Consider the following 13,020-nt stretch of genomic DNA (forward strand, 5'->3'; position numbering starts at 1 on the left):
CAGTTGCCCAAGTTGAAAAGGTTGAGGATCTCTTCCCTGAAATGTAAACTTTTTATGTAGCCAAGCCTATTTGGTTCATATTCCAAAGGATAATGGAATGTGATCCACTGTTTTGGGTGCATGAAGGCTGATTAAAATTGCATCTTCATGGATTTATTCTGAATGCTGCTTCTGAAAGGTGAAAGCACAGAAACAAAGGTCTTTATAGAGCGTGGGTGGCAAAGATTTACATTTCTCAAAACTTTTGTGTTATCTCACACCTGATTACTGAAACAGCCTTCCTCCTGAAGGGAGAGAGGGAGTTAATATTGGAGCATTTTTTCTGTTTCTGGTGACTCTTTAATTAATGCCTCACAGGTATTTATTATCATCATAAAGCTGTTACGAAATAGAAACTGTAAAATGAATTTTCAGAGGAAAATCTGAAACAAAGCCACAAAGGTATCCTATGACAGTGCGAAGTCTTGAAGAGAGACTTCTCGAATCTTAGGCTGATATGTTAACTGCTGGATCTTCCTTTCTGAAGCAGATGTGGTTTATTTTTTTCTCTATTTCCTGTATTATGAAACATGTAAATCCTAAATAGTCATGTTGAATAATTTTACGGAGGAAAAATATCCCTATAGGAAACACTGACGAGCTTCCCAATAAATACTACTTTTACAAAAGACCTAACCTTTGTTTCATTTTAGTCATGTCCTATGAGAAGTAATGCTCAACTAGTGCATTATTTAGAGATTTTTGGAGTAAATTTTGAAAGCCTCATACAGTGCTCTGTCCACAGGATTCCCATTAAACACAATGGGAGCCATGTGGCTAAAATCCTGCAGAGCAGTTTGAAAATGTATCCCGTGCTGTGTGGAAGATAGATGATTAAAGAATGAGTGCTTGAACAGGGAGGAGGGAGTGATGTTGTGATTCTCCATTTAGCACTATAGTTAGACTAAAAATCCTTCTCTAAACCCTTCTTAAATGATCTTCTGTTGGAAGTCCGAGCTAATGGCTCTCCTGCTTGTGCGAATGAAATGCCAATACATTACAAATAATTAAAATAAACATTTGCACCTTAGAGATATCTAGATGCCCTTTCGCTTCTTTTTATGTTAACCTTTTTATTGCTGTTCCAATTTATTCTTTTTCTGTTTTCTTACATCTTGCTTACATTTTCATGTCCTCCTTCTCCTCAAAGCTCTATTACATCTTTTAGGCTGCTGTTGCCTTCACTTTGGTCCTCACGTCTTGTGCTGTTCTTTTCCTCTCCATTCTCTCCTTAAGGTGTTTTCTCAAAAAAATTTTCTCTACTTTCCTTCTCTGCTTATAAGTATTTCCTTCTCTCTTCTAATCCAACTCTTCTTTGTCCAGTTGCTCTACTTTGTGGGCCAAAGTAATGGGATATGCCTTTCCAGGCCCCTTTACTCTCCCCTCTTTTCCTTTGGTTTTCCATGTTGATAGCTGGCTATCCCTCCAAAGTGTCCTTTCCTCTTCTCACCAGATTTCTGACATCATACAACTTGCCTCCTGAACCTACAAGCTGAGAAACATTTGAGAGACTGTGTCTGATACAGGCGCAACGTTCTGCATGACTTCAGCACAGGGAAAATGGGAGCAGGCAGGCACTAGTGGAACCAGATAGATGCAGCAAAGAGCCAGTGCTCTTTGCAAATCTTACATGCAGACATGCTGCCCTACTTTTAATCAGTTTGTCTCCAGGATAATGCAATTTAAGGAGATGGGCTTCAATAGTGATGAATTTGGCATTTTGAGCGTGTTTAGTCTGGTGTGTTTTTTTCCTGTTGTTACTTCATACAATGGATAACGGCTGTGCCAGAGTAATGTGTTTGAAAAGGTATGGGGAATGCTTTATGGTGCTTGACAGAGAGGCATAAAAGTGTCCCTGCCTTTTTCATTTCTTTTTTTTTTGTTTTGTTTGTTCTGGTTTTGTTTTTTTTAATACAGCTGTAATTTCTTCTTCTTGCATCCCATTTGCACTTTGATATTACTCTTCTTCCCTCCTTTTTCTTATCTTCTTTTTCTTTTGATAGGCTTGCACACATACAGAAAAGGATAACGTTAGAAGTTATTAATGACAAATCCTTCTTGTTTTTTTGTGACCAGTTCACAAGTGGTTTAATTTAGCTTTTCTTGTTTGTTGGCATCAAAGCTGATGATGCTGTATATGACACTGTTCCAGCACTCTTCTGTGTGCATTGTCATGTATTTTTATTGCCTCATTATCAACTGCTTGGTTGTAGAAGAGCTGTCAATATAATTTTACAGAGGCTACCACTACCTAATGATACAGGTAATTAAGCCCTTGGAGACCATTATTCTAACCATATATTACTTGATTAGGCCATTTTGCTATGCTGCTAGGGTTTGGAATTCTACAACCAGTAAGCTTTCGTTCTTACGTCTCTGACACGAGTTGTTTTTGTGGCTATTTTCCAACCACCTGAAATTTAAGACTGGAAGAGTAATTACTCCTACATCTTAGGTTTCTTTGGTAGTACATATGTATTGCTGTTAACTGAATCTGTCCACAGAAGGGTAAACTCCTTTTGAGCTGGGCACCCTTAGAATAAGAAACTATGTTGTTCCAGGGCAGTGCTGCAGGAAACCCGCAAGGAAGGAGGCATTTTTCAGGCTCAGGAAAAGATACTTGGCATTCACTAGCCTGGCAGTCATTCCCAACCTGCTTTGGGGAAGAACACATGAAGGCATTTTATTTATATATTTTTCATTCCATAAGTTGATAATTGGGAGGGTAAGGGGGAGGGTTCTAGTCATACAGAGAGGACATTGGGGCATCATTTGTTCAGGAAGGGTACAGAGAAAACACTTGATCATAGCTGATCAGCCAAGGTCTCATATCCTCTGTTTGTCAGTGTCTATTTGAACGTCCAAAGCAAGCTCTCTGCTGAGGAGAAAAAAGGAAAGACAAATTCTATATATACCTACAGCAGCACATTATCCCCCATAGGAATTAGAATATTATCATACATCTTTTTGTAGTACAGGCATCACTTGGAATATTACTACACATTTCATCTATCTTTGCTGATCTTGTATGTAGAGGCTTTCAGGAAGTCGTAACTGATTTGAAAATCTTATTTTTTTTTTTTCTTTTCTTATTGTGGTCTTTGTGAGGTGAAATTTGGAAATGCAGAAGTCCAGAAAGTCAAAAGGAATTATATTTATTAAGACTCTGTGTTGTCTTTAAAAGTACTTCGAAGTGAATCTCATGGTTGGGAACGACAGTCATTGTTTCTTGCAGTTCTGTTGGTTCTTGCTGTTCTTTTTATTTGTGAACATCTGACATGACCCATTTTGAAGGGATCTAAGCTTAAAGTGGGAAGCTTTGCTGTCATACTTGAGTCCTGTGTAGTAACATTTTCAGGAGTCCAGCCTTTGGGCCTTTGTAGTTGGCTGTTCAGCATCAGGAAGGGGCTGATGCTGTCTTGTGAATTTAATTTTTGATGTAAGATTTAGGTTATTGAACCAAATCAGGAGTGGTGTGTTGAATGTTTATTTAGAGTCCCATTTACTCCATTAGTAGTTAGTTTTTTAAAGGCATTAAATTCACATTTTAAGGGCCAAAGAATGCAAGAATTTAATAAACTTTACAGTCTTTGCCTCTGAAGGCATCAGGGCATATTTTGTGGTGTTCAATGTAATGCAACTTTCTGAACAACTTCAATGGTAGGCGTACTTAGTAGTCACTTAAAAGAATTCTGTATCTTTCTGTGCAGCAATGATATGCATGCTTACTAGCCACTTAATCAGAAGAATTATATATTTTAAGTGTTTTGCGTATAGGTGTTTTACTGGGGAGTCAGAGAGGCTGATATCAAATCATGATTGTTTCTGCAAAAGGAAGTCCCTCCTCTATTTAGCTTTCTTCCAGCTGCTGTCTGTACTCTGGACAGGACAGGTAGGTGTCTACTGCAGCTCTTCACATCTGAGCCTGGAAGCGTCATGATGGGCTGAGTTGCATGAAAGTGCATCAGAAGAGCTTGTTTGCATTGTGGAGTGTTCTGCAAATGCTTGTTGATGACAGACCTCATTTTAATCTTGCATTTCTCTTGTGCCTATTTCAACCCCACAAAAGCTGCCTCCCTTCACGTAGCATCTTTGTTATTCTTAGAAACACATAGAAATATATGTAGCTATGTCAAGGTGGTCCTGGTACTACCTTGAAGCTGTGACTCAGAATTGAATAAGAGATGTTTAGTTTTGAGTGACTTTACATTCCTGTAAGTAACTTAAAGCAATAGTGGTTTGTCTATATCAGGGTGCTTATAGGCAAAATTAAATATGCATCTTTGGAGGAGCTGGTATATATCTCTCTCTCCATCCATCTATGTATTTGCAAAGATGGAAAAAAGCAGATATTTGTTTAAAATGTAGAAAACCAGGAAAAAATTTTTAAAAAACCACTTTATTTGAAATAGGAAATATTTGCAGTCTGACTGTATAACTATAATTCTTCTGATGCTTTTAGTTATGCTGAAACACTGTGACTATTTCTGGTGCCTCCAGCATGAATAGAGTTCGAACTTAGGAGCATATGTTTAAGCTGACATGAGAATTAGTTTTCTGTACATGTCTGGTTCTATCCACTTACAGTTCATTAAAATATCTCCTGTCCTAAGGTCCCAAATATGTTACTGAGGAATTGCAGGAGGGACAGTCCTTCCATTGGAAAAACACTTTCAGTTGCCTATGAGAAGCTTTTCTGTGAGGCTTAGTCTTGGATTGTTTTTTGTTTAATTCGCCATGCCTGTAACTTACAAAATTGTAGACACGGGTGGTGATGGAAGACACCCATACAGTCCATATGGCATTTGTCTATCTGTCAATACAGAAATAAACATTACCACTGGTTTCTCTTGCAGTTCAGAAACTTTTTGCTGTAGGTATAAGTTTGATGAGTGAAATCTGTATGGCTGAAAGAGACAATGGAAACATTTCCAACATTTCCTGGCTCAGATGGTGTTTAGAGCAGTCTCAGAGAAATGTCAGGTCTGCCATTGCGTGATAACAGAATTCAGACTTGTGTGGGAGCAGTGATATACCAATGCTGTGGTCTTTCAAAATCCTTCCCTACTTATCTGAGGCTCCAGGCACATACATATTTTAAGGATACCTTGAAAATTGCCAGTGGGTTCAACGGTCAGTGGTTCAACTAAGTAAATGTTGTGCTCAGTCTTTCAATTCTGTGGAATTTTCAGGTGGTGGTATGGTCTAGCAGATAGAGCACCTGATTAGGTCATGCACTCAAAAGAAGGATTCTTCTCCACTTGTGTAAATAAAGCTTGAGACATGTTTCATTCCAGCATGGCCTTGTGATAGTTGCCTTCATCGTGTACAAGATACTTTATGTGCTGCTCTTCTTTAGATGGCTTGCCCTTCAGGCAACAGTTTGAGTATGCTTTGAGTACATTGTTCGAAGAAGGGTTTAACGTAAGTATGTGGAAAGAGCATGGCTTGTGCAGTTTGGATTTGCCACTGGCGAATGACACAGGCTGCTCAGAGCCTGTGGTGGGGAAGGGGCCCTGATGGTGCTGCAGGAGGAGAATTTGCCCTGGAATTTCTGGATTGATAAGCACCTGTGCTCATGAAGAGAAAGAATAAACATAAATGATACATTGTATGTGTGTCTTTCTGTTGATACTATAAAGGATATTATTACTTCATTTTCCAACTGAAATATTAAGGATGGATATTGTGTGTTCTGTAGGCTTTGCCCAGTGCACTCCTATAAAACGTGTAGCAATGTCATATCCTAAGCAGAACTGAAAATGTGGAGAAAACCCCTTGGGGTTTGAAGCCCCATCATTTCCCATGTGTCAGATCTCTTAAGTTTATGACATATCTGTTTTCACTTCTCTCTGTGCTCTTTTTAAAATCCATTTTCAATATCTACATTCTCTGGAGAAGCTTGTGTCTTTTTCCTGGCTACCTACCCACTTGAAGCAGTGGCCTAACAGCGTGCTGCAGGGTCTCCACGGTAGGTGCACTGGGAGCAGCAGGCTTGGGACACAGCCCCAGGAAGGAGGGGCCACTTCATTCTGGGGATCACCATGGCTTGCAGAGGAGAGCAGAGGGTCTAGAGGCTGTCGTTGTGGCTGACAGGTCACTGCACAATCTGGAGATGAGTCTGCAGATCAGGGGAAGAGCTGAGGAGAGCAGGCAGCCATGTCTAAAGCTAATGAAAATCCCTGGAGCCAGAGGGGAGTAAGCAAAGTCTGCAGTTCAGAGCGCCACTGATTTAATTGAAACCAGGTAGAAGGAGAGACACTCCTGCAAGGATGCAGTGAACAGGAACTGCTGTTTGATGAGCTTTTTTTGATTCTGATGTCTTGTAAAGCCAATTCCATGTTTTTCCTGTTTAAAAAAAATCCAGTGCTTAATCTAAAATCCAGATTTTTTCTATTTTTTCAGGAGGGAGAGTTGTGAGTGTTTGTTTACTTTGAAGCCTTTTGGTAGTTTGAGGAACTCACTGTAAGGAGAAAGTCTAGCCTTATCCGTTGCTTTGCATGGAGCGGTGAGGGAAGCGATATGCAAGTAACCCCAAACCTGAAGTTCAAAACTACGAATGAGCATGCAAACTAATTTCTCTGGGAGCTGAATCAGAGAGAAGCTTTTTGTTTGGTTGGATTGTAGGTTTGGAGAGAGATGGAAGGCTTGGACAGAGACACAGAAGTCTGCCACCAAAGCCAGACAGATTGCTGTCTCCAAAGAGACTGGTTCACAGATGAACCAAGAGCTGAAAGAACTGAGAAACCACTTGGGAACCGGTTCCTTCATCTGTTATCAGGCAATAGGGGGGGGTCAGACAGCTCAAGGAGCTGAAACCCAGGCCACATCTCCAGGGAGGCTATAAATAAAAAGTCAAGAGACTTAAGCCGGAAACTGCCCAGGAGAGAGGCAGGAAGCTTCACTGCCTCACAAGACAGGAGCTGGAAGAAAATATCCACCTGAGAATTTTGATGACACAGAAGTTAAGCTAAAGATGGAGAAAGATCTGTTATTGATATTTTTCTCTAAGATTTTAAGAGTCCTGCACCTGCTGCACACTGTGAGAAGGAAAAAGCTGAAATACAAACCTCAACTGCTGCAGTAAGATTCTATAGGAACCTCCGGACACATCTCTGGAAGACTGAGTCGGTCTCGTGTTGAAGGAATTCTTGTGACATGCACTTGAAATAACTACCAAGTACTGTCACCTCAGCTTGAGGGTGATGAAAAGGGAAGGTGATAACACCTAGCAAAAGGTAGCTGCCAGCCTGTGGAAATCTTGAAGGAAGTAGGTCAAGGAAGAAAGGGGTTGAAGCTGTCATGCACCTTCTAGAGCTGGAACAACTACATGCTACCTGTCCCTTGGAGGGAGGATCGTAAAAAGGGCTATGTGGGAAATGGCTGAATAGAGCGTGGGCTGTGGAGACTATTTATTCTCTGTGCTAGAGATACTGGGAAGGACTTTTTTTTTCAAGGAAAACTTGCTCTGTCAAGGAAAGATTTTAGGTCTGGGGAGATCCCTCTGAAGGATATGCTACAAAAAGTGGAGAAGGGAATGGGTTACCTCTGCAGTGAGACATAAAGGCATATCCTACACAGTGGAGAGCTTGTTCAGAGAAAATCCTCTTCACGTGTGAAATTACTGTGGCAAACCATGAGAGACATCTCTCTCAAGGAAGGGAATCAATAAACCTAGCTGAAAGGGGTCTGAAAGACCTTTCTGGGAAGTGGGAAATTTACAGGGAAGGTTCTGCAGAGTTAGGGGGCTGAGAGAACTCTTCTGCCTCCTTAAATTAGTGTAGCTGAGGGAAGATAATTCCTATATGGTATGAAAATCTGTTCTTGGGGAGGACCCCAACAAAATAGACTCTGGCTTTGGTCCACTTGAAATGACAGAAGTGGGAGAGGCACAAAGTGGACAGGTTTTGTGACCACGTCCCAGCATTGCTGGGGAATGGCACAAAGGACATGCCTGTTTATGAAGGTGATGGTGCTGAGAAAATTAAGAGGAAAGTCAGGAATTTAACTGTGTCGTAGTGATGCATCAGTCCCAGCAGGGTTTGTCTTGCCTGGTCTGTTTGAAACTGCTCTGGCTCATGCCACGAGTTGTGGCAGCAGGGCCAGGCAGGAGATGGAGGCAGTAGAGCTGTCAGAAATGTAACATGAAAATGCATTAAAAGCAAGCCTCTACAGCTCATTGGGTCCTTGCAGGCAGGTCCTAGCTTCCAGGCAAGATTTGAGTTGCAGCAAAAATACAGAGGAAGCTTCCTTCTGCCATCTTGGAGACCTGAGCATCTGTGCCCTGTGTGCTGCTTCCTGGGCAGGGAATGGTGTTTCCTTCTTCCCAGAGATTCCTCTGGCCCCCTTGCCCAGAAACACACACAGAAACAAAGTCAAAATAAATAACTGCATGTTGCAGTTGGTTTGATTTCCTGGTATTCTCTCAACAGCACAGAACAAATTACATTTTTTTAAAATGTAGGAATGACTGATGTTGTTTCAGGAGTAATAGCAGCAAGAACCTGTGGATCATAAATTCAGGTCCTTAGCTCTTGACATGTCTATGTAATTAATTTCATAAACTGCTCAACTCTGGCTTAAAACTGTTTAGGTTTCTCATCCTGTTACTCTGCCTGGTAGGCTGGTTCAGGGTCTCAGTTTTTCAGTGATTAAAAACATCCTAATTCCAGCCTAAATATATTTAGAAACACTATATTCCCATCTTGTTTTTTTGACGATTTGCCTTGGGTTGGTGTAGTTTTCTTTCCCATTTAACTTTTTCTCAATGATTCTTCTGTGGAAAACATAAAGCTCTTGGTCTCAAGTCTAGCAAGACAAGTTGTTTAGTCTCTTCTCATGACACACTCTCAATGCCTCTAAACACCTCGGAGCTGTCTCTTCACTGAATCTTCTCTGAATGAGCCACTGCTGAACACTGATGATCATAATTACAGATAATATTCCAGATGAAATCTTGACAGTGGTTTCCACAGTAGCATTAATATTTTATGTTCCTTAAACTCTTGCATTCCATGAACAGATTCTGGTTTCCAAGGGCCTCATTTCTTCTTGCGTTTTGTGCTTTGAGATATCTATCCATAGGTTGGGACTAGTGGAAGACTGTTTCCCTGCTCTAAACCGACATTTTGTCAATAAACTTAAGCTTCTATCAAACATGGGTTTCATTTAGTTTTCTCCTAAAGAAATAGCTTTTGTTTAAAAAAAAAAAGAAAAATTGAAAGGAACTCTTCAGTTTGAGGAAAGCTTCCATTTTCTATTCAAATAATAGATGTAAGAAAAAATTTAATGGTACTAAGCGAGATGCTTCAGATGAATAGACAGTAAATAGAACACTAAAGAAAGGGGGAAGTAAATGATCTTAAATAGTGACTGAAGAATGTAGACTCAGGAATGGTGAGCTTTAGAGGCTGTTTTTGCAGATTGTAACAGCTTGATAGTTACATAAGATACATGGAATCCTTGGCAAAACAGGTTTTTTAGCATAGTCCAGCAAGCAGGCAGAATACATGCGTGGGGGATAGCTATTCTAGATGTAATCTGCAAGTACTTGACGTTGGAGTGGGTCCATCTAGGATATAAGAATCATGATGAAAAGAAGATAACCTTTTGTGGTTACCAGAAGGGGGGGGGGAAATATAGGTTGATATGTAGAAATAGCCTTTCATAAAACTCCTAATTTTTCTGTTTCACTTCCAAATTTTATGTCCTTTGGAAATCTTGTTCAGGGAGCAAAACAGGGAATTTCAAGTTAATTTTATAGAGGCTCCACTATTCTTGCATTATTTAAAAGAACTTATACTAAGTCCTGGCATGTACATGTCCCTGTGGAGAGTATTATAGATCATAACAACAATCACTTTTCAATTAAGGTGCCATTAATTCATGCTTCAAAGATTCTAATTTATAAGGAACAAATCTTGATTGTTATCCTGTGCCATGTTTGGTTAAGCAGTCCTTCCTAAAAATGGACAACTGGGGTGCTAGTGAAAAAGCAGCAGCTTAAAAACCACAAGAGCACTGGCCATCGGAGTCTTGCAGTAAATTTGACTGTAAGCATATTTCACCTCCTTGTTTGACAGAAACTGTTTTTCTCTTTCTATTTTCAGATATTCCATGGGCACCTAGAATTTGTAAGATCCTCTCAGTGCTGGTTTTATAGTGACGTGACCACACAGACAGTGTCTCTGTTACGCTTGTGGTTCAGCTTTACGGCTGTCAACTCTTGCAAACTTTTATAATAGCTGCAAACAGCAAAACAACAGAAGTCTCAACTGTGTTTAACTGAGCTCTTCATCATGTTGCAAAGATTATTCTGTTGCATAGAAATCTATTCTTTCTCCCCTTTTTGCTTGTTTATTAATTTGTAAGAACTTCATGGAGGACTAGATTTGAAACTGTGCATGCATATATAAACAAATAATTAAGAATCCTATTACATCATTAATTTAAAAATGAAGTGATGAGCATGTTGAGAAATTAAATCTTGCAGTGAGGACTGCACAAGAATTTATGTTACAAACCAAAATGATTTGTTCTGTTGTGTAAAAGGCATCTTGATTAAGGTCAGCCTCTGAACAGAAATGGTTGCAATCTGCAACTGAAAAACTGCACCACTGTCTGCACTAGAGATTAGAGCTGGCTTGTTTTCATGCACATTTGGTCAACAGATGGTCCAACTATTCTGTGGGCATTCTGGCAATATAGAAGTCTGCACATCAATGACAAAAACCTATCATACGAATAAGTAAAATGTCAGTGTCCATCTGAGTAAAATGAATACCCAGTGTCGACTTCTCAAAAAGTAGCGTAGCTGGCTGACTTGGAAGGAGGAAAACTAGCAAAACATCCTATTATTGCTAAATTAGCCAATACCATTTATTCTGATAACACTGAAAGAACAGAAAGACTATGAGGCTTATATAAAAGATAATATTATTGGCCTTTGGCCAGAGCATTAGCTAATATTTGCTGTCTCACTGGATTTTTACCTTAGAAATAAAAAAAAAAAAACCAAAAAAAAACCATGATATGCTGTGAATAATTCTTCTGTTCAATTGCATTTGCAAAGAATGGTACACGGAAGTCATGTTTCCCTAAACACAGTAGAAACAAACAACAGCAGGCAGTTTCTGGTCTGATATGCTGAGGAATACAGGGTCTTTTTTCAAGGTCACAGCTTTAATATACAGCCTATCTATCTGGCAATATGGCTTAAGGTATTCCTTTCTCTCTCCCCTGCCTTTGTGTCACCCATACACCTGTGCCACTGCAGTTTTCCCTCCTCCAGCCCCTGTTCCAGCTGGGCTGTTTCCAACTATATCAAGGGATTGGGCCAGCTTAAAAGGAAAAGAATACAAAACATGAAAGGCAGAGTGAGAAAAACTGTTGCATCTTCACAGCTGAAGAAGCAGCTGTACAGGGGCGAGAGTCTGGGTGAGGAGATGAGGAGTGGGGAGAAGCTTGAGGACCTTTGCCTGGAATTGGCACTCACCATTTTTTGTTGTGAAAACCGGTGTCTTTGTGGTTTTGTCCATCACTGCTTCTCTGGTTTTTGACCCCTGTCCTCCTCTTAACCATACACATAGAGCTGAAATCAACTATAGTCCCAGGCCTTTATTTGCGGTAAGCCTTGGTGGGATCTGCTAAGCCCATGGGATTTAATTTCTGATTGACCTTGAATGGGACCAGTGTTTTGTAGATGGCTTCCCTTATTCCCAGTGGTCCTGTTGTGTGAAGGAGCAGAACTCTGTCCAGTTCATCCTCCATTCAGGAGAGTTAGCGTTATTACCAGTTTTAACATGCTTGATGAATGCAGATAGATGAAAGACAATTTTTGGTGATGCCTATTATCACCTTCTAATATGGAAGTGCAAACCTTCCTTCTTTGGCTGGTGGAACTGAAGTTGATTACGTTTTCATGAGATGGTAGTACCAGATTTTAGACTACACTTGCTTTTTACATCCTTTTGAAAGGGCAGAGAAGGGTGAATGTGTTCAGCAGCTGTACTCATATAAACAAATGTACTGGCACACACTGCTGCACCTATAACATAGAGAGTAAATACTAGTAATGTGTTTGACAGTCTGTCTAAATTGCACAAACCTAACAATTGGCTAGAAATACAGCAGGTTGTTGGTTTTTTTAATCTAACTGATTTTGTTCCAAAATGACAGTAATTTTATCATGGTGTTTGGTTACATTGTTGATAAGGTGTATATTTGCACACATTTGTTTTTAATTTTTGTAACTGAATTGCAGTAGGATTTTAACAATACAACTAATTACTGTGCATATTCAAAAGATAAAAGAGTGCCCTTAATGTGTTATTCATAACATGGAGTATGAGAACATTATAAGGCCGGGATTGTCTTTAAATATTAATTTCATGGTAGCCATGGATGCATTAGGCTTTTGTAAAGAAGAAAAACACTGAATGCAACTCTTAATTTTTTTTCCATACAGTTGACTTTTATAAATATTTTTGTTCTCTAGAATGGAGGAGACGGTGAGAAATCTGCTAGAGAGCCAAGGATCCCCAGGCCAGCATGGAGAAGGAACTGTCAATATCATGAAGGTATATCAGGTATTAGTGACTTTTTACCTGTTTTCTTGTGATAGAAAAGTTCTTTAAAACAAAGATCACACTACTGAGATAAATGTGTCTGGCATTGTTTCCTCTGTGTGTTTATTAGTTATGAATACTTGTAAATAGTGGTCAGTACCATCTATATTTTCCCGGGTGTTCTCTCACCAGAGTTTAAGGGTTTTCATTTTTATTATCATTGTCTTATCTGCATTTGCTGCTCCTCACAATTAACAGGACAGAGAAACTAGCTTGGAAGACTTTATTAAAGCATTTAGTATTTTAAGTAATATATTCCAGCATCTTTAGAAAACATAGATGCTTGTGACAGCTTGACCTTCAGATTGTGATGGATAATTTTATCCACTCATAATCTTACTGAGTGTGAGGCTTC

General features: G+C 39.7%; 1 protein-coding gene across 7 annotated transcripts in view; it reads left to right on the forward strand.

The window, feature by feature from the left end:
• The window catches only part of NCKAP5 (NCK associated protein 5), a 245,047-nt gene that overhangs the window by 90,199 nt on the left and 141,828 nt on the right, over nucleotides 1-13,020 (forward strand). For all 7 annotated transcript variants that reach the window (XR_005105773.1, XR_005105772.1, XR_005105774.1 and 4 more), the window contains exon 4: nucleotides 12,536-12,626. Coding sequence is in view for 4 of the 7 variants with exons in the window: in XM_037397642.1 (XP_037253539.1) it covers nucleotides 12,536-12,626 (91 nt within the window). In the remaining 3 variants the exon portion in view is untranslated. The remainder of the gene's footprint in view (nucleotides 1-12,535; nucleotides 12,627-13,020) is intronic.

This window comes from Falco rusticolus, chromosome 8, assembly GCF_015220075.1.
Source record: "Falco rusticolus isolate bFalRus1 chromosome 8, bFalRus1.pri, whole genome shotgun sequence".
NCBI classification, from domain to species: domain Eukaryota; kingdom Metazoa; phylum Chordata; class Aves; order Falconiformes; family Falconidae; genus Falco; species Falco rusticolus.